The sequence below is a fragment of the Microtus pennsylvanicus genome, chromosome 2 (genome assembly GCF_037038515.1).
Source record: "Microtus pennsylvanicus isolate mMicPen1 chromosome 2, mMicPen1.hap1, whole genome shotgun sequence".
Classification (NCBI taxonomy): Eukaryota; Metazoa; Chordata; class Mammalia; order Rodentia; family Cricetidae; genus Microtus; species Microtus pennsylvanicus.
Window position 1 is genome coordinate 95,341,625 of NC_134580.1, and position 20,868 is coordinate 95,362,492.

Below are 20,868 nucleotides of genomic sequence, written 5' to 3' on the forward strand. Positions count from 1 at the left end.
CTCTCTCTCTGTGTGTGTGTGTGTGTGTGTGTGTGTGTGTGTGTGTGTAGTCCTGGATGGCCTTGAACTCACAGAGATCCGCCTGCTTCTGCCTCCAGAGTGCTGGGATTAAAGGTGTGTGCCACAACTTGTTCTAAATTCTTTACGTGTGTTGCAATCCCAGTAACCCACGTAGAGCTCCGTGAAATAGGTGCTGTTAGCCCCACAGCAACAGGCAGTTTAAGTGACTTAAGAACAGTCTTTGAGAGATTAGACTTGACTCGAGCCTCCCTCCAGCCTCGGTATTGAGGACTTAGCCCAGGGCCTCAGGTATCCCTCACCCCCACCCAGGTACTCTACACCAGCCTAGATGGTTGGCTTCTTTTAAATTTAAATTTTGAGAGTCTTGCTAAATCAACCAGACTGGCAGACCTTGAACTTGCAATTCTCCTGCTTCATTTCCTCCCCCTCCCCCCTTTGGGGAATTGCCAGCCAGACCCAGACTGATTTAAACTTAAGTGGGCAAAGCTAGTTAGTGAGAATACTTGGAGGGCAGACTAGTACCAACACTCCCGCGGTCAGGTTCTTCACATCACAATCAAGTTCAAAATGGTAGGGGTAGAGATCTCAGCGCAGGCTCCACGCACTTCTCTTTCCCATCCGCACCGCTGCTCCTTCCTCGCTCGGAAGATGAACAGTCCTGCAGACGTGGCCGGAAGGCAGTTATATAAAGGAGCCTCACAGATCCACGGTACGGGCTTTTGGTGCACGGCTGGCTGGGTTAGTGCTCTCATTCTTTCCTCAAACATACCTTAGGCACTCCTATGTGCACAATACTGTTAGCACACCGGTGTGTACTCATCCGGAGAGCAGCAATTCTGAGGCTTCCTGGAAACCCTTGGCAGGAGAGTGTCGGTTTCCTTGGGAGGCCCTCTCTCTTTCTTCTTCTCTGGAATTGTTCTATCCCTCAAGGTGGCTGGAGCCGCAAGTTTCCTTCCCTGGAGGTCAAGTAAACTTGAGAACAAAGTGAGAAGCCTCGAGCAGAACCGCCTGGAGGGACGCGACAGGAACTTGGGAGCGCTTGGGATTCAGTCTCCCAGGCCATCTAGTATTTAGGCTGACTTCGTAGATAGAGAAGAGATAATAGAATTTATAGAGCCAGGAGTTCCTAGCCCTTCAGTCACAAAGATCCCAGGCTCCAGTCCTCAATCCTAGAAGGCTCCTACGAAAAAAAAGACCTTTTGGGATGACTGCCTACATTGTCCTCTGACAATGCAAACGTGACAGCTGCCTATCCAACAATCGTTCCGCCTCCGTTCGGCGGAGTTCGTGCCACACAGGCATCTCCTGCGCTATAGTTATGCAACCTCACTCGCAGCGGGAGTTATTTCCTGTGCTGCTGGATGCGCCAGATTCATGTAACCCGCCTACCCCGGGCTTCAATGGAAGCCGTTCTCCATTAACAAGCACTCGGGCTTTCAGAGATGAATGCCTTGCATTGCATGCTGTTTGCGCAGCGAGAATTGCGCCGCGAGGTATTGAAATCAACTCTTTCTACACACACACACACACACACACACACACACACACACTCATAGTCTTTCTTTCTCTCTGTGCAAGCAGCAAGGGGACTGCAGCAATGCAACTAGAGGGACAGCAGGAGGAGCTCGCTTTGCAGTCCCGGCCCGTAACCCCCACTAACTAGAGATGAACTCATGCCAGTTCCATTCTTTGCAAGGAAAACACAACACACGCGCGCGCGTGCACGCGCACTGAGCAGAACGGAGTGGCCTTCGGATTTCTTCCCCGAACACCAGGCGAAATGCCGCCTGCTTCCACAGACAACCTGGATATTCCAGGCCGAGTAACGGGGAGTTGCGCGTCGCAACAATGCCAGTCCCGGAGCAGCTCAGCTCGGAGCTCCCACCCCCGCCCCCTTTCGCGGCGTGCCAAGAGTTTGGAGCGCGCGCACGCACACGCGCGCGGTGCAGCAGTATATCCCTCCGCCGCCCTCCTCGCCCCGCTCCCTCTGCCCGACGATTTGGGAAGCGAGGGGAGGAGGGAACTACTTTTTGGAAACTTGTTATGCTGCCCACGATCTCGAGCTGCAGTGATTCGCCTGCGGGCCGTGGCTTTTAGGTCTCTTCCCTCCCACCCCACCACCTCGCCGGAGGCCCCGCGCCGCCCGCTCGCAGCCGCGCCCCACGTCCGCCTTCCCGCCGGCTCCCGCGCGAGCCCCCGCCGCCCCAGAAGTCGCGAGGGACTATTTCGCCTGCCTCTCCCGCGGGCGCCCCCGGTTCGCGCGGCGGAAGGAGCGGGCGGCGTGAGAGCTTCCGCCGCCCCCCTCGCGGCTCCCCTCTCGCGGGCGTGAGGAGCGGGCCCGCGGAGCTGTGCTGGTCTCGGCCCTGCTCGCCGCCTCTCGGCGCTGTGCCCTCGGGCTTGGACGGCCGCTTCGCGCCCTGCCCGCCACCCCCAGCTGGAGCGCGTCTGAGGGGAGCCCCTGAGGGCCGACCGGGCGCGCCGCGCGGGCAGCCGGCGGCCAGGCGGGAGATGGTGCGCGGCACCTCGGCGGGACCGCGCCGCTGCCTGCAGCCAGCGCTCGGCTGCCCCCCGCCGGCCCCCGTCGCCCTTCTGTCGTCGCGCCCCTGAGAGAGCAAGCAGCACCGCCTCAGCCGCCGGCCGCGTCCCTTTCCAGCGCCCGCAGCCGCCCGCGCCGTCTCGGCGTCGCACCCGGCCTCGGCGCAGCGAACCGCTGGGGTCGCCACGGCCGCGCTCGCTGCCGCCGCCCCCCTGCGGGGGTGGCCGGGCTGCCCGGCTCGCGGGGCGCCGCTCCGGGTGAGGCGTCCACCATGGTGAGGCCCCCGAGCCGCTGCCCGCGCGCCCCGCCGGCCGCCGCCGCCGCCTGCCGCCCCTCGGTGCCGCCGCTGCCGCTGCTTCCCCGCCTGCTGTTGCTCCTCCATCTCCTGTGCGGATCACGGTGAGGGAAAAATGAGCGAGGAGACGGCGACTTCTGACAACGAGTAAGCGAGCCCTGGCTTGGGTGAACCCCGCGGGCAGCCCCCTCCCCCAGCCCGTCCGGCCCGGGAGGTGATAGATGCCCGATGTGTCGGGCCGGGCTCTTTAGTGGCAGCACCCCCTTTCCAGCTTTGCGTTCCCCTCCCTGCTTGGGGGGGAAAGGCTCTCGAGTGCCGAGCTGAGGCGTTGTAGCCATCGGACGTCCCCGAGTCATGTGGGTGGCTCAAAGTGGAGTAGAAACTTCCCTTTGCCTGCCCTTCGCTCCGGCACCCCCCCCACCCCATACCTTGACCATCCAGCCATCCTCCCTTCTCAGCTCTTTCGCTCGGAAACTAATGTGTGGGCGCACCTCCTGCCGCAAACTGCTCTTGAATCCTAATTCGATGACTCAATGACTCTTAAATGCCGATTAAGCCTTCGCCCCCTGCCCCACTTTTTAAACTTCTGACCTATACTATTCTAGTTTAAAAAAAATGGTTAAGGAAACATTTTAAGAATTAAAGAGGATTAAGGACACCTGGAGTGTGGGCGATGTTGAGCTTTTTTTTTTTTTTAACCTTTGCGAATATTGAACCCGTCTTCATCAAGAACAATTGAGAATTTTGAGTGCTAGTGTCTGGCTTTCGTCTGCGATAAAGCCCCGTTTACATTGCCGAACGCGTTGGTGACTTCATCTCGAGCATTCCATGACTTTACGTTTTTTTGCTTATTTGGACTGTCCTTATGTTTTCGAAACGAAGCGCTGTGCCTTTTAAATATTTTGCTTTAACCTAGCAGCCACTTGGAGGAATAATGGTGCGGCAAGATTTTCCTGTTGAGCAGAGAGTTAATTTGGGGCAGAATATTGGCGTCTGTTGTTCTTGTTGTAATTGAGTTCAAGTTTTGTTTGTTTCTGGAGGGTTATGAAGAGTTAAATGAGGATGCATTCCTTTAAATAAAGTACATTCCTCAAGTCAGACCTCCTCGAGAAGGCTTTAGAGGCCATTGCCGAAGCCCGCTCAACGTAAACTAGCTAGAAAAATGCCAAGCTGCGTTCTCTCCCCCTCTTCGAAAAGCACAGACTGAGGAGCGGGTGTGGAAGGCGGTGGATTGCTGCAGTCAGTACAGTCTAGAAGCAGAAGTGGCCGCCATGTTCTCTCTTTTTGTGAATCGCCCTCATTTGCATAGCACACTTCATTCATAAAAAAAAATAATTAAACATCCATCACCTTGGACAACTTGAAAGGGTTTCCTAAGAAAAACATTCGAAGCTTGTTTCTCTTTATGTAGATATTTGAGTTCAGGAAGTGAGGAGATTAGAAGTTTTAGATTAAATTTTAGAACAGACGCACACACAAACAACTACCCCAGTTCTCAGAATGTTGACACAGTTATGTGGGAAATATCAGTTCGGGGAGGTGCTGGGATCACGTGACCGCCTCCATTCATAAAATACCTGGCTGTCCATTCACAGTGCAGTACACTGTCACTGCCTTCCGCAGACTAGACCTATTTTGAGCGAGATCAAGACGCCTGTCTGAGATAGTACTGGGTTAGGAGAAAAACTGCGGAAATGCTGAAGGGAATGACGGGAACTTTTATTAGTATCTTGGAAGAAAGCAGCTGTGATAAAATCTTCAGATCTATTTTAGAGATGGGGAAAGATGTCTTACCAGTTTAGTAGTTTAGGGAGTAGTATTATTGCCTTGCTGCGAATGAAGAAGAAATGATGGGATGTGGACTAGTGCAGACATGTAATAGATTGTTTCAAAACGGGCCTTTTTTGGGTACTATAGTAAGTTGAAAGGGCAAGTGTGTGAGAGAGATCTCAGTGGGTGGAACCTTTGTTACACTAAAATGAAAAATATTTCTGATGGTTTTAATCCTCAAGATATTGATGTTTTGTAAGTAAAATATATTCAGCAATGATATTGATGTTTTGAAATAACAATTTGGAAATTATTCATCCAGATTTTTAAATTTGTTTTCAGAAATAACATCCTGCCTTATTAATACATTGCTCCCCAGGAACTTTGTTATATTAGTTTGGGTAGGAAAAGAGTAATCTATTTTAGCATGTATAATCCACTAAAAGGTTCTTCATAGGGCAAAAAAAAAAATTTTTTTATGTTAGAAAATGGTAATCATTGCTGGTAGACCTGACATTGTTTACTTGTGCCTTAGCTCAACCACAAAGTGGTTTTCTTGGAATGTTGATTTTAATCTGATCATTTGTATATCTCATCTTTAATGTAGGAGGTGAAGTTTTGAAATGGAAATTCATTAATTGTAATCATACATTATGAAGAAGCAAGAAATAAAGCAACGCCCACAAGGACTTAGGTGTTTAGTTTATGGGCCTGTATTATTTTTTCCTTTTTTCTTTAAACCATAGTTCATAGGGATTTAATTACAGTGGAATTTAAGACTTTATTTTTCTTTGTTTTTAACCTTTTAAAGAAGGTGAAAATTACCAATTCCTTGAAGTGTTTTAACCTTTTAAAATTGGTAGTCATTGTGCTGAAGTATAATAATGCCTTTTAGAATGCTCTTCTGAAAAACATTATTTGAATTTAGACTTTTTTTAAACAGAGAGATAGCTAACTGAAGTGGTTTCATATCTAATCAAGAGTTAGTGGGAGATTTGCTAAGTAAAAGGCTTCATGTTAACAGTGACAGGTCAGATGAGGAAATGAATGGGATGGGTGGGAGACTGTTTCACATTCCTGTTTAAAAAATAAGGTGGCTCATCTGCTGAAGGCACTTTGCACCATTTAGCCTAGTGATCTGAGTTCTGGCACTTACACGGTGGAGCCTGCTCCCAGAAGTTGTCCTTTGACCTATATGCCACCTGTGTGCCCAATGCAGTCACACTAATAAATGTAATAAAAGAATTTTTTAATCTGAGTTTTCAAAAGGCAGTAAATGTACTCTAGGGTAAACTGCTTTAAGCCTCGAGTAAAAGAACTGCCACACATGATTTTATTTTCAAAGAATATTTCATTTTACAGAAATTGATACCTAGATATATGTTTTTCATTTGCAAAAACCAATAGTCCAGTAGATAAAGATGTACCATATTGTATATAATGAATTAGCCTTTTAAATAAATTTTGAACATTTAAGGACATGTGATGTAATAGCTAAGGGCCTTTGTAACTTGTGTTGAGTGACTACCATACTACATGCCCTTTGCCAGTTGGGCCAAACTACTTGGAGGGAGGAGTGAAGTAGTTGAAAAACCAAGAATTTTGTTTATTGTGCTTAAATAAGCCAGAACCACCTGCCATGTCAGTATACTAGGCTTTTTAATACCAAGTTGGGATATAATTACTATAAGTAATTTTAGAGGAGGTTAATTAGAATTGAGGTAAGTCTGGGTTAGAACCATTTCTCCTACCAATGTACCTCACAGTAGGAGCATGTGAGTATATGAATTTTTCATTTGTTGTGTGTGTATCTACATATATACATTATATATGTGTACATTATATACATATATTTAGAAAGTATTCTAGAACCGGATGGAAAGAAACATGGGGAAGCTGTGTGTCAGTTATTCAGGGAATGTATGTTTATGTAGATATTATGGACACATAATGTAAAATTTGCTTGGAGTTCAATTGAGCTCAATACTAGCTTACATGTTTCAACTTTATTCCTCCTATTTGATGCAAAGCTTTCTGGTCTTGGGTTGTCTGTTTTAACCTATATGCTATCATGCTCAAAATAATTTTTCAAAAAAGAAACTCGTGGAAACAGTTTCACTCCAGGAGACTCAATTGTGCCATGCTCTCCAACATTCTGTCCTGTGTTGTGTACTAGATCCATACTTAAGTTAGATTTTTAAGTTATGATGTAATCATTTACTCATTTCCATGTCTGTTATCGCCCCTTACTTCATAATGCTCATTATACACTTTTAGTGTGTGTATTTGTGTGTGTGTGTGATTTTATACATTTGGGGTCATTTAATTTAATTAGAAAATAGACTGAGTGATTATGGGAAAATTATTGTTATCTTTTAAAGATTTACCCTTTTATTTCCCAAGGCCAAAATTGACTTCCTTTTTGACATGTTAGATTTCCTCAAGTTCTAGAAATAATAGTTAGGACCTAAAACTATCCTAGATACTTCTGGAGTAATCATTGTGTTGGCCTCTGAGCTATTCACTCTATCAACAAAAAGGTAGTCATTTATCTATCAGTTTCAAAGATTTGAAAGTTTCTTCCTTTTGAGGCTTCTACATGGTGCCAAATAATGAGAAACTGGTTAGGAATAAAGAAGTTCATTGATGGGAAAGGGTAGAAATTATAGGCACCCTAATTGTGTGCTGCTGCTGGTGACTGAGAAGAATCCAAGGAGAAAGACTGACAGACAACCTTGCTCTGATTAGGGTGACTTAAACATGCCTAATAGGTCTCACTAATTGTTGGGAACGTTCATACAGATAGGTCTGCATTTTTTCCCCAACCTTCTAGAAGAGTTACATTTGGATTAAAACTGACAATTTGCAAAATAGTTTACCCACCCATGCAAAAACAAAAACCAGTTCAGAGATGAGTAATTTATTTGCTGTGCTACCATGAAATAACAAGGACTATAATATTTCATTATGTAATTGCGTGCATACTCCTTTACCTGTGAGTTTGATGATATTCATATATTGGATTTTTCACTTCCTGCCAAGCACTGTGAAAAATTCATTGTTTAAGAATTATGTAACATGTTTATATACACACTCACAGACACACACTCTGACCGAAGTGGAGTTTCATAGTGGATACTTATGACAGGTTAATATATGTAAGTAGTTTGCTATGTTTTAATTGTCTTTCTTGAAGGTCACATTTAGTGGCTACTGTATGTCCAATGTATGATATATTTTGATGTTTACCAATCTAATATTGTTGGAATGTGTTTGTTTTGGGTTTTCCTTTTTTGAACAATATTAAGTTTGACCTTGAATTTTTTTCTTCATCAGTATCTGCTGTTTTTTTCTTGAGATAGTCAATTTTTAACTTCTTATTAAATTACCATACACAAAAGAAAAAATATGAGATTACTTAGGCTTTGAAATGTCTGTCCGTTTGTCTTTGAGAATTATGTCAGTTTTAAAGCAGAGAGTGAAATTTTGTTCAGACTGTCTTAATGTGCTGGGTGGTAAAGTAGAAATGGTTTGTTTAGAAAAAATCAAAAAAATATGGTTTAGGGTATCTACAATTTTTTTTAAAATACTGCATTATAAATAGACTTAAAGTGATAGTTCAAAAGTTATTTGCATATCTGTTTAACTTTAACTGTTTTATGCACTGTAGTATAACACAAAGAACATTAAACTTGAAATTGGGAGACATTTTTCTTGTGACTAGTTCTCTGGTCAAGGGTGAGTGATAGCCTCTCTGGGTCACAGTTGGTAACAGTTTGTGATTGAAGGAGTTTAAACTAAGCATTATGGGCCCTTTTTATGCGAATAGTGTATGATTTGTTCTAATGATATCATTTTGTAGACACACTACTTAACTTGATTTTGCTAATTTTATTATATTATTTTTGACATGTTTAAGTAATTGCTGCCTGAGCATGGTAAAGTAAAAATGAATTTTGAATAAAAAGATAAAAATAATTTTTTACAACTGATCTGTACATCAGAAAATTTTAAGCTGGGCTTACTAATCATTTTGTTGTCATTGGGAGATGAGGTCCCACTATATAGTTCAGCTTCTTAAATTCAACGAATTTAAATAATCTCCTACATTCAGCTAGTTGGGGATTATAAGGAGGTTAAGCATCCTACCCCTTTAACAGATTAGTTGGAAAGGTGAACAAAAAGCTACTGGGCTTCAGTGCCAACTTGAAGAGTTCCATAAGGAACACATTAACATTATGCTAGTCTCTAAGCTTTGCTTAATGACTAAGAACACACTAGAAAGTCATTCTCACTTGGTTGTTTATCAAAACATGTTAATCTGACACATTTATTTAGTTTCAGAAGTTAACACGGGTAAAGTGTTGTATTATTCTCTGGCATTTGGATATTCTATGACCAGATTGGTGTATGTAACTATACCCTTAACAGTCTAGAACTAGTCTTTAGGTCTATGAAATTTATGTCTATGATAATTGGAATGAAAACAATTTTTTTTTTTTTTGAGAGAGGCTATGTCTCATATAGCCCTGGTTGGCCCTCCAATTCACAGAGATCTGCCTGCCTTTGCATCTAACAAGCAAAATAATACTAATGTATCATGAACATTTTCATTCATGTTCTGGGCAAAGATCAAGGAAAGAGTGGGCAAATAAATACAGAACTGGTATTGGGAAGGACTAGTTCTGTATCATTTTTCCTTCATTAAACAACAACAACAACTCACCTGTCTGTAGAAAGTATTTTTCTAGGGCCTGTTAAAACTTCTTTGAGGGGGGCTGGAGAGATGGCTCAGAGGTTAAGAGCATTGCGTGCTCTTCCAAAGGACCCGAGTTCAATTCCCAGCAACCACATGGTGGCTTACAACCATCTGTAATGAGGTCTGGTGTCCTCTTCTAGCCTGCAGGTATATATGCAAACAGAATATTGTATCCATAATAAGTAAATATTTAAAAAAAACCCATTTGAATACATTGTGGAGGTACTGGTAGGTTTGATGCTATTCCCTATTTAGGTGGGAAGGGCCATCTTCCTGGCAGTTTATATCACTGTAAAGGGATGAGAAGTTTACTTTCGTGGGAGAAGTGAGCCTTTTCCGTTTCAGTTATTTCAAGAGGTAAACACTTGCTTTGCAAGCTGCGATCCAGCTAAGATTTCTTACTGGTGAGAAAGATTTGCTAGCCAGAAGTTCACCCTTCTTGGTTTAATCTGTTAGAACTTCAGTTGAACTAACCAAGAATTTGTCAGCTTATGAGTAAGCTGTCAATTTTGGTCATGAGAACTAGCAAAAAATTAATATATCATTAGTCCTGATATATAGCCTGCTATTCTGTGGTAATTTTAATTTGCTAATTCAGAAATAACTTCCTTGGATATATAAGTATATACTTGGTTTAGGAATTAATTTTAAGTTTATTGATAAATTAAGGTGTTGAATGAGCATAAATCTAGAACTTAAAATCAGGCTTGTTTGATTAACAACATCAACAACAACAAAACCCTAGGTTAGAAGTCGAGAATATGTAACAAATAACATTTAATCAATGCATTAAACCAAAATACTGGTCAACTTTGCGTTTTAAAAAGAAAGAGAGTGAATGAAACAGGCTAACCTTTAACTACCCTTTGTTTTCCTTAGCAGTTTTTTTTCTAAGTCTTGATACTTCACAAAGGAGCAATCCGCTTTAGTGACCAAAACAATTTACTGATGAGACACACATACTGTATTGCTTTGAGTCTGAACAACCTATATAATGTGTGCTGTCTGTTCTCCAGTGCATATCAAAGGAAAAGGATAGTTGGGTTTGTAATTACTGATTACCTTCCTTCAGTTCGTCCCATTCTTGTATTACTCTGCCTTAAATACATTTAGCTAATCAGGAAGTGTAAGGAAACCAGTCCTAGCAAGTTGGTGACCTGCAGGTGGATCTCTTAAGTTTGAGGCCAATGTGGTATACATAGTGGGTTCCTGTCTTACAAAGGTAAAATGGATACTTTTAATTGACTTTGGTTTATGGGTAGGAGCAATTAATGTTGAAGAAAGATTTATTTTTTAAAAAAGCAAATGTAAAATCTTCAGACCTTTCATACACATAAGCTTCATGTGTATATAATTTTGTTTTTCTAGTGTAAATATAGTTATTAATGTAGATTTTAATAAGAGGTCAAAAAGCAACAGAACTACTATTCGCTCATACTTGATAATACACTTAATATAACGACTATTTTATATGCTTATGTTAATAGTTCTTTCTTACACTGTAATATACCATCATATTGTACCCAAAACTTACATAGCTATTTTCTCCTTAATGAATGGTAGATTCCCAGCTCTTTACTATTACAAATAACATTGTATGGTTGGTATACAGCTGGAATCCTAGTATTCAGAAGGCGGAGGCGAGAGGATTTTAAGTTGGCACAGCTCTGGCTGCATAGTAAATTCCAGGGCAGCGTCTCTCTGCCTTTCTCTGTCCCCGTCCCTTCCATGGCACAGGCGTGTGTATGTGAACGTGCGCTTTTGTGTGTGTGTGTGTGTGTGTGTGTGATGTGTGTGGAGGCCAGAAAAGGATGATGTTTAGTGTTCTGCTCTAGCACTCTTCAAACTATTCCTCTTATTTTCTCATTGAACCCATTGAAGCTGTCAGCCAGCAAGCAAGCTCCAGAGATGCTCTCTGTCCTCCATAGTCCTGGGATTATAGATAATGTGGCTACAGTGGCTTTTATGCAGTGCTAGGAATTTGAACTCAGATCCTCACGTTTGCAGAGCAAGCACTCTGATTCCTCAGTCCCTTAGTTTATTTTCCCAGCACAATATTTTTATTGATTATTTGGGAATTTCACATAATGCATCCTGATCACACTCACTTCCCAGTCTTCCCATGTCCATCCATCCTGTTACCCTTGTGACCTCCAACAGAAAGAAGAAGAAAAGAGAAAAAAAATATGCCAAGTCTAATTTGTGTTGTCCTCATTGGAGTCTGGTCAGACTCCCAGTGGCCAGTCCCTTAAAGAAAGCTGAGTCCTTCCCCACCCTCACTCCCGCCAGAAACCATCAAAGTTTGTGAAAGGGTGGTAATTGTCAAAGAACTTAAGTTTCTTTTAATGATAATATTTTTTCTGTTGATTGTTTTTTGAGTGAAATTAGTCTCCAAATGTCTTAGATTCATTTTGTATTTTTAGTACCATATGATTCTAAATACTCAATTAAATTATCACTAGTATTTGAGGGATTGTTAGTTTATATAGGAGCCAGCCATGATAAGCTAAATATGAACAGATGACCCAAAGGAAGTTCTTTACTTCCAACCATTATCACCTGCCAGTGTAGGACTCAGTCATTCATAAGTTTAATGGAGGCCCTAGTCTCAGTAGTTTACCCTGAAGCAATACCTGGTTGCAGGAAGAACCTCAAACTGAGATTACCCGAGCACCACCCAAGAACAGACCATCCAAAGGAAATGCCTAACGTTCCAACCCTTGTAGATAGGATCACCCGCCAGTACACTCACCAGGACACCCCTAGACAAATGTCAGCCAATTGGGGTCCTGAGCCTTAGAAACCCCTTACCCCCACATTTACTACTGCTGAGCTTGGGGCTCTCCATTTATTCCAATACGGAGAGACTGAGTTTGCAAACCTGCATAAAATAAAGGCTCTTTGCTTTAACAAAGGGGACTCGATCTCCTTGTTGGCTTTTGGGGAACTTCACCGATTTGGGCATAACAGTATACAGAACTGGGGCTATAGCTCAGTGGTACAGTGCTTGAGGAAGACACAGATTTTGGCTTCATAGCAGCTACTTGTTCTAATAGATGCCATGGCTGTTAACTTTGCCCTTTTATAAAAGTGAGAAAACTGAGGCTTGGGGAAGTTTAGTCCCATAGTTGGTGAAAAAGGTCTCTGTGCTGGCAAAGCTGATGGCCTTAGGACAGAGGCAGGAGACTTTGGAATGTAGTGTGATTTCCTACTATTTTTAATATCATAGTTTTACTAGCCATTTCTGAATTGAACAGAGATCTGTAGCATTTCCAGTCTTTCATCACAGAAAAATACATTGATAACTGTATCATATTATTTATTTATTTATTTATTTGTTATTACTATTTTTTTTTTGATTTTTCGAGACAGGGTTTCTCCATAGCTTTTGGTTCCTGTCCTGGAACTAGCTCTTGTAGTCCAGGCTGGCCTTGAACTCACAGAGATCCGCCTGCCTCTGCCTCCCGAGTGCTGGGGTTAAAGGCATGTGCCACCACCGCCCGGCATATTATTTTTCAATTTATTGAAAATTCTGCATTTTACTAAGAAAGCTTGAAGAATAGCTTTTCTAAAATGTAGAAGTGTTACTGAGAAGTAGGTAATTTTAGTTGTTTTGCAAAAAGGCATTAAACTAAGGTTAGTCCTTTTTAGTATGTGTTGAATGTTGATGTTTATAGATTATTTGTATTTCATCTTAGTCAAAAGTTAACCAGTGATTGCTTATATTTGTTTGTGTGCTCATATAAATCTTTAGTCTATAGTAGACCAGCATAGTACACTTGCTACTTTAAGTGTCTTTACCATAGACTTTTGATACATATTGTCAGTTACTAATGATTAAACTGTCCATGTCTTGGAACGTATTTTGGAGATTCTTGACACGTAAAACAGAAAAGCTGATAAGGCAATTAATGTCAAAACACATTTGTGGCATGATGATCTAGCAAAAGGACAATTTGTTTTGTTTTTTCTTTTAATTATTATGTACACAACATTCTGCTTCCATGTATGCTCGCACGCCAGAGGAGGGCGCCAGATCTCATTACAGATGGTTGTGAGCCACCATGTGGTTGCTGGGAATTGAACTCAGGACCTCTGGAAGGGCAGCCAGTGCTCTTAACCACTGAGCCATCTCTCCAGCCTGCAAAAGGACAATTTGATTGGTAAGAAGGAAAAACCCTCTTGTGCCATTGGTTTGCCCTGGGATAGTTACTATTTATTGTGGGGTGTTTTGATTGGACTGTGACTCTCCAGACTGTCAATAAAATTTACCTTGAATTGGGGCAGAGCCAGCAACTAGCTGACCAGAATAAATCATAGAGAAGCCAGGAATTTGGAGAGAGAAGACCCATGGGAAGAAAAGGGCGGGGCTAGGGTTTGAACTTCCTTTTGGTTCTGGGACAAGGAAAGAGTCTCTTGCCATTCTAGCAGGTTTTCACCACATCTGACTTCTGAGTCTTTGTAGGTAAATAAAACCTACATATTGTGGTTCTGGGACCGGGGAAGCCCACTAGGCCTTGTGCTGTGGTGTTGCAGAAAATAATTAAAATATTAGTAGATGGATGTGCAATCACTAAGTTGACAGAAAAACATCAACTGTTAAGTTTGGCTTCTGCTTGGGGAAACAAAAAAGGGGTTACTTAACATGAGAAGTGATTTTTTTTTTTTATTGGTTGGGTCTCCTGTTGTCCAGATACTTGAATTTCTCCTGTAGCAGGGAATGACTTTGAACAACTGATCCTTCCCTCTCTGTCTTCTGAATGTTGGGATTATATAGATATGAGACATCACTCTTGGAGAGGTTCTAAATTTTTTTTTTTTTTTTTTTTGGATTTTCGAGACAGGGTTTCTCTGTAGCTTTTTGGTTCCTGTCCTGGAACTAGCTCTTGTAGATCAGGCTGGCCTCGAACTCACAGAGATCCTCCTGCCTCTGCCTCCCGAGTGCTGGGACTAAAGGCGTGCGCCACCACCGCCCGGCTGAGAGGTTCTAACTTTTACAAATATTTTATTCTAAAGTAAGCCCCAGTAAATGTTATCACTTTGATTAGTAGCTAACATGGATCAAATCAGAAGTTTTAGTATGTGAGACATGCATTGTCTTGTTTTATTCTTTACCAAAGCAGGTTATACTTAACCCTCAGTCCGTGTTAGGTGTTCAAAACTGGATTAATCATTTCTTGTTTCATACTGTTATTATTGGCACTTGTATAGACTTCTGCAGTCCTATTTTTTAAATATTTGATTAATAACTGTCTAGAATATGATCACCACCTAGCATATTTAAACATTTTTAACATGCTGTTTTAAATTCATTGGTATTGCCATGTAATACTTCTTTTGTTAACACACTGTGTTTTCTTTCCTAGGGCTATTTGAGTTGTTTCCAAATATTTACTGTCATGAATGTTTTTGTTCCTGGTACATATTTGCTAAGTGTTCTCTTGGGATAAATGTAGGAATATATTTGGATTATAAAGTTAGAGTGACTTTTGAAGTCTGAATCAATGCTCCCTCTAAAAACAACAAAAACTACCAAATTGTTCCTCCCCATAGTTCCAGTTTATTCTACTACTCTTTTGCTGTCTTGAATATCAGATAATGAATTTCAGTAAAATGTCCTAGAGTATTTACATGTGCCAGATACTGAATTGAGTTAGTGAATTAATTTACATATTTAATGAATTTGTTTACTGCAACAACCCTATGGTGTAGGTATAGTAAAGTCCATTTTATAGAAGAGAAAATTGAAGCCTGGTCAGGTAAGGCTGATAAATGATAGTTGGGATTTAGACTTGGTTAGGTCAGCAAGCAGACTCTGGTTCCCTTCCTGTTACATTTTCCCTTTCTCCAAATTACTGAAGTTATGTTTCCTAATCTCTTTGTCTTTTCACTTGCTTCCACTCATCTCTTGGCCTTTATGTATTCATGATAGTGAGTGCTGGTGGTTCATTATGTTCATATAGTAGTAAGCATTGTCTGATATGTAATCTTTTGAAAACATACTTTTAGAATTGCAGTTTCCCAAAATGATATAATGAGTAAGATTGCTCTGATGATTTCTAGCTCAGTGGTTTTAATTGTTTTGTAATTTGACTTAGTCTCCTGTTCATTACATCATTAGTTTCAAGATTTGTTTTACTTTGCCTTTTTTAATTATAAAGTTGTGAAACAGTTGAATAAGACTTACATTCTACTATATAATTTTATTTGCAGTTAATTACTTTCATGGACTATTTAGGTAACTGAAAAATCTGAAATGATTTACACACATATGCATTGTTCTATAGTTAGAAATTATAAAAGCCAACTTGGAGTCGACTTGAAATGCACTAACCCCCAGACAAGCTGTCTACACACCTGCAGCTGGACTGCTTCGTTAACATTCTTGGTTTTCCTTTGAGGTTGAAGACGGTTGTCTGTATGATATTCTGGGTGCACAGTCGATAATTGCAAATTGTATTGCATTGCTGTTTGTTTGCTTTGTCTCTCTCCTCTTTCTTCCCTTTTTAATTTTAATTTTTTATTTGTATGCCTGTGTATGTGTGCTCACTGAGGTTCAGAAGGAGGTGGATCTCCTCTAGCTGGAGTAACAGGTGAGCTGCCTATTGACATGGGTGCTGGGAGCCAAACTCCAATCCTCTCCAAGAGCAGCAAGTAATCTTAATCACTGAACCGTCTCTTCAGCACCAGATTCTTGTTTGTTAATTTGTTATTTAAGTAATTATTTCAAAATGATAAATGATGGTGTTAGAAGAATTTACTTTATTACTAAATGGCAAGATGCTCGAATCCAGTAATAAATGATTATCTCTATGCTGTGTATGATAATCTAAATGTCAGTAACATTAAAGTATTCAGGTCATATAAAAAAAAGTTTAGGTCTTCTTCAGTAAGGAAGTGTCCTTCAATTAAAAGCCATTATGTAAGTTCTCCATATCTTAGAGCTCACTAAATATTTCAGCACAGGATACCCAAAGAGCTTAATCATTCATGGACATTGGAATGGTGGGCTGGCATGGTTGTATCAGGCAGACAGATGGAAATGATGATGCTGTAGCACTTATTAGTCAGATTCAGTTCATCTTCCACATTGTTTACTGCTTCTAGGGTTGGCACAGTCATTATTGTGGATACTGAATGTGGTAACACAGCAAACATTTATTGAGCATTGTAAAATACTGGTGGAAGTAGAGGTGCTAATGTTTTTGACGTATACTGTGTTCCAGGTGTAAGTATTGGGGGTATGGAAGAATAGAGCCTGGGTCATTCTCTCAGACAATTCTTTTCAGTTATTAGAAATAAATACTAGCTCTTTGTACTGTAGAACTTGGATAATGATTTAACTCTGGGGGCAGTATATGTTTCCCCAAGATGAGAAAAAGTGTTGAAATAAAATCATTTATAAGAGACATTTTTTCATGTGCACTCACCTTTACATTTCTGAAGTCTTATGATTTATGTAGCTACAGTCTTTGCTGACTGATTTATCTTGAAGTTCATACGGCAGGATAAATGTTATCTTGCTTAAAGGTTAAAGACTTAGTGTTGGTTATAGCTTAGAACAAAAGATCAAATGAGTACTGTGGAAGTAGTCTTTTTGCACCTTTATATTTTATATGTTGTGGGTGAAACAGTATGAGTAATAGCTCAGGTATTTTACACACACACACACACACACACACACACACACACACACACACACACACACACACACACACACACTCTGGTACTTGTCTGGTACTCCTTCACTAGAAAGAGCTTTGAAGTGAATAATTTGTAATTGTTGATATATGACAATAGTAGCCCAGTTGGGCCAGCATTTAATGTAAAAGTAGGAGATGTGCTGCTCTAAAAGTTATGCTCCAGAAAGCTCCATCGATTGGAAGACAAAAGGTTATTTGAGGTGAAGAACAGGTTTGGCGTTGCAAACTCCTAATCATTGGCCATGAACAGTCTGAACTGTTTCCATTCAGATGGGTAAAAGGTGAAGGTAGAAACATTGAAGAGATGAGGTAAATATACTCGTCTGCCGTTCTCTTGTCCATCTACGTATTCTTGAGAGTTGATTTTTTTGTTTGTTCTTATTTTTATTTTCTGAGACAGAGTTTCTCTCTAGTTTTGGAGCCTGTCCTGGAACTAGCTCTTTTTTTGTTTTTTTGAGACAGGATTTCTTTGTAGTTTTTGGAGGCTGTCCTGGAACTAGCTCTTGTAGATCAGGCTGACCTCGAACTCACAGAGATCTGCATGCCTCTGCCTCCTGAGTACTGGGTTTAAAGGTGTGCCCACCACCGCCCAGCCTCGGGGGTTGATTTTTGTCTTAGAGGACAGAGCTGTTGGAAGATAGTTGGCATTTATTGGCCATTATAGCTACTCATATTGCTGTTTTGCTTCATAAAAGTCATATATTTTTGTATCTTATGTTCAGTGACAAAGCTGATACTTAAAAAACATTTTTTTTCTCTCTTTAAATTTGGAATCCAAATACTCTTTGATCCCCTTGGCTTAGGCCTAGAATTCTAAGTTGACAGTGCAGTTTGTTCCCATAGACTTTAAGGTGTATTTGGGTAACCGCAGAGACCAAGTGTCTGCTTCTTGCAGCATCAGAATCTCAAAGTAGTTCTGTAAAGTTGGGGGAAAACTATCTTTTTTGAAATATATTAGACCTTAAAAAGTAGGGATCAGTTTACAAAGAATATACACAAACCTTAAGTCAGTATCCCAAAATCTTGCATAGTCGAATGAAACAGTTAACATATAGATAATATTGTCCATGTTTCCTAATTCAGGATGTAGTCCATGCTTGTATACTTAGTCTCCTGTGATCTGAAATAGCTCTTTAATTTCTCTTTATATTTTGACACTGGCTGAAGAGTACTGGGCAGGTATTTGCAGAATGTTCCTTAACTCAAGGTGTGCATTTTGGCAACAGTACCATGTTAGAGAGTTGTAGTGGTGCATTTAGTCAGGAGGTTGGTGAGCCCAACTGAAAATTTGTCTATGATGCTTGCCATGTTTCTTAACTGTTTTTTAAAAATGTTCCTTAACATTTTTTCTAATAAGCAGCTTCTGAGTAGATTTCTGTGGCGTAGAAATACTGTTTTCTTGCACATATCTATCCACTACCTTATCATTTGTTGGTAATTCTTATCTGCACGATTTACAGTGATGTTTGCACATGATTTTTCTATGACCATGGTTTCTCTCACTTTCAGTAAGTTGGTATTTGGTAGAAGGGTGTCTCTTCTCATATACATACTTATATTAGTATGACTTTTGGCCCACTGTCAGTATTTTTATGCTTTTTTTCCTGGACTTGGCTACTGGAAGCACCAGCGTGTTGACCCTTTGACAGCTGTTCATTTTGGGGGACCTCCGTTGTGGTATCACAGATGTACTGGGCTCGGTGCACACTTTGCTTGTCCTCGCTTTGGAGTCACCATTTTTCTTAGGTGCACCGGTTCTTTTTATTGGAGATTTATTTGTATTTAAAAACTTTCCCGGGGTCTGGAGAGACGGCTCAGTGATTAAGAGCATTGCCTGCTCTTCCAAAGGTCCTGAGTTCAACTCCTGGCAACCACATGGTGGCTCACAACCATCTGTAATGAGGTCTGGTGCCCTCTTCTGGCCTGCAGACATACACACAGACTATTTATTGTATACATAATAAGTAAATAAATATTTAAAAAAAAACCTTTCCAGCTGTGCTCATTAGCTTTGGAGTAAGGTCCGTAGTATTATTTAGCTTACACTACAGATGGAGAAAGCCAAGCTGAAGTTAAAAGAATTCCTCATAAAATCCAGATAAAGTATTAAGATTTGGGATATGAACTTAGACCTCCTCTGTTCAAAGATAGGGTTTGTTCTATTTAACTAACCACTTAGATATTGTATTCCTTCCTTTCATTTACCTACTTTTCTGTCTTTTCATTTCCTTCCTTCCTTTCTGTTTTTTTGGGTACAGTCTTGCTGTCCGACCATGGCTATCTTGGAACTAACTACATAGACCAGACTGATGTTGAACTCATAAGAGATCTATCTGCGTTCACTTCCCAAGTGCTGAGATGAAAGACCTGCTCCACCACTCCCAGCTTCACATTTACTTTATTATTAATTTTGCTTTTCACCTTTTCTGGACACAATCTAATTAAAATATATTTGCTAATAATACAGCTTTTTCATATCAGAAAATAGCCATTGCAATTTTATACATATTTACATGCTTGCTATAAGTAAGGCATTAGTAGTTTTTTGGACTGTGCATGTACATGTTGGAGACACTGCTGTAAATTTTTTATTTACTATGCCATTTTCCTATTAAGTAAGTGTTTTTGTACAGGTGGGTGGTGTGATGATTGTTACTATTTTATTTTCTATGCTCTTAGGTAGCTTAGGATCTTTATGTAATGTGTAAATACAATACACTGCTAGACTTACTTTCATTTTTGCATTTACCTATGCCCTAATTAGTGTCCTGTCCTTTCATAGGTGTTATAATATAGCCTTGTTAAATATTTGTAAGCGGTTTTTTGTTTGTTGCTTAATTCTCACTGTTTATCCAATACTCTTTTAAATTTTAGTGATTTGTCAAAGATAGGACATTTCAGTAAAAGGTGCATTTAAATTTATTTTTACACCATCTGCTGTGAAGTACTAGCTCTGTTGTCAGACTTTCTGACTATCCCTTTTAAGGTTGAGTTTCTGTTTAAATATTTATTTATTTAGTTATATGGCTTGCACTTTTGTTTTATTCTTTCTCAGCTTTTACTTGATTCAAAGAATAGTGGAGTTTATCATTAAATAATCTTTTCTCAGAATAACTTTTATGAGGCATTCTTCTGGCTAACATCTACAAAACTTTTTTGTTGTCACTTTTTGTAGTAGTAGGCTGAAGCTTGCTGAGCTTTTTTGAGCACAATTGCTGATACTTTATAGTCTGTCTGCACACACAAGAAAGTATGCATAACATCTTTATTTGTGCTTCTATATTAAAAGAAGGAAATACATTATGCTTCTGGTAATAAATCATACAGAAAAATGCTTGATAGTAATTTTAAAATGAAATCCTGTATGAAGAGCGGTAAAGTACAACTGTATGGTTAAATTTAATCACTAGTAGTAAAACAGATCTGGAAATAAAAGTTCATCTTTGTAATTAGAGAACTCTTAGGGAATTTTCATCTTGTGTATATCACAGTTAGAGTAACATGTAAATGTATGCACCATCTATTTGTTTTTCACTATCTTAGTGAATCTTAATAAACCCAGTCTCCCAAGATCTTCAGTTGGTCAGAGCAGTTTTGATTCAAAGTAGCAATAATCAAGTCCAGCCCAGAGGAACCAGTCACAAAGTATGTGTCTTCACATAGATAGCACCGGAATGTTAGCTTTCTGTTGAAATTATTACTGGTGGTAGTAATTCATCATCACAAGTATAAATACTAACAAGTTCCTAGTGTAGAGTAACCTCTAAGTAACACATGCTAAACA

General features: G+C 40.3%; 1 protein-coding gene across 1 annotated transcript in view; it reads left to right on the forward strand.

Annotated features, from left to right (window-relative positions):
• Positions 1-2,822: 2,822 nt before the first annotated feature.
• Positions 2,823-20,868, forward strand: part of Spred1 (sprouty related EVH1 domain containing 1) — a 78,648-nt gene continuing 60,602 nt past the window's right edge. The window contains exon 1 of the mRNA XM_075961762.1: positions 2,823-2,999. Coding sequence (XP_075817877.1) covers positions 2,968-2,999 — 32 coding nt within the window. The 5' untranslated portion in view covers positions 2,823-2,967. The remainder of the gene's footprint in view (positions 3,000-20,868) is intronic.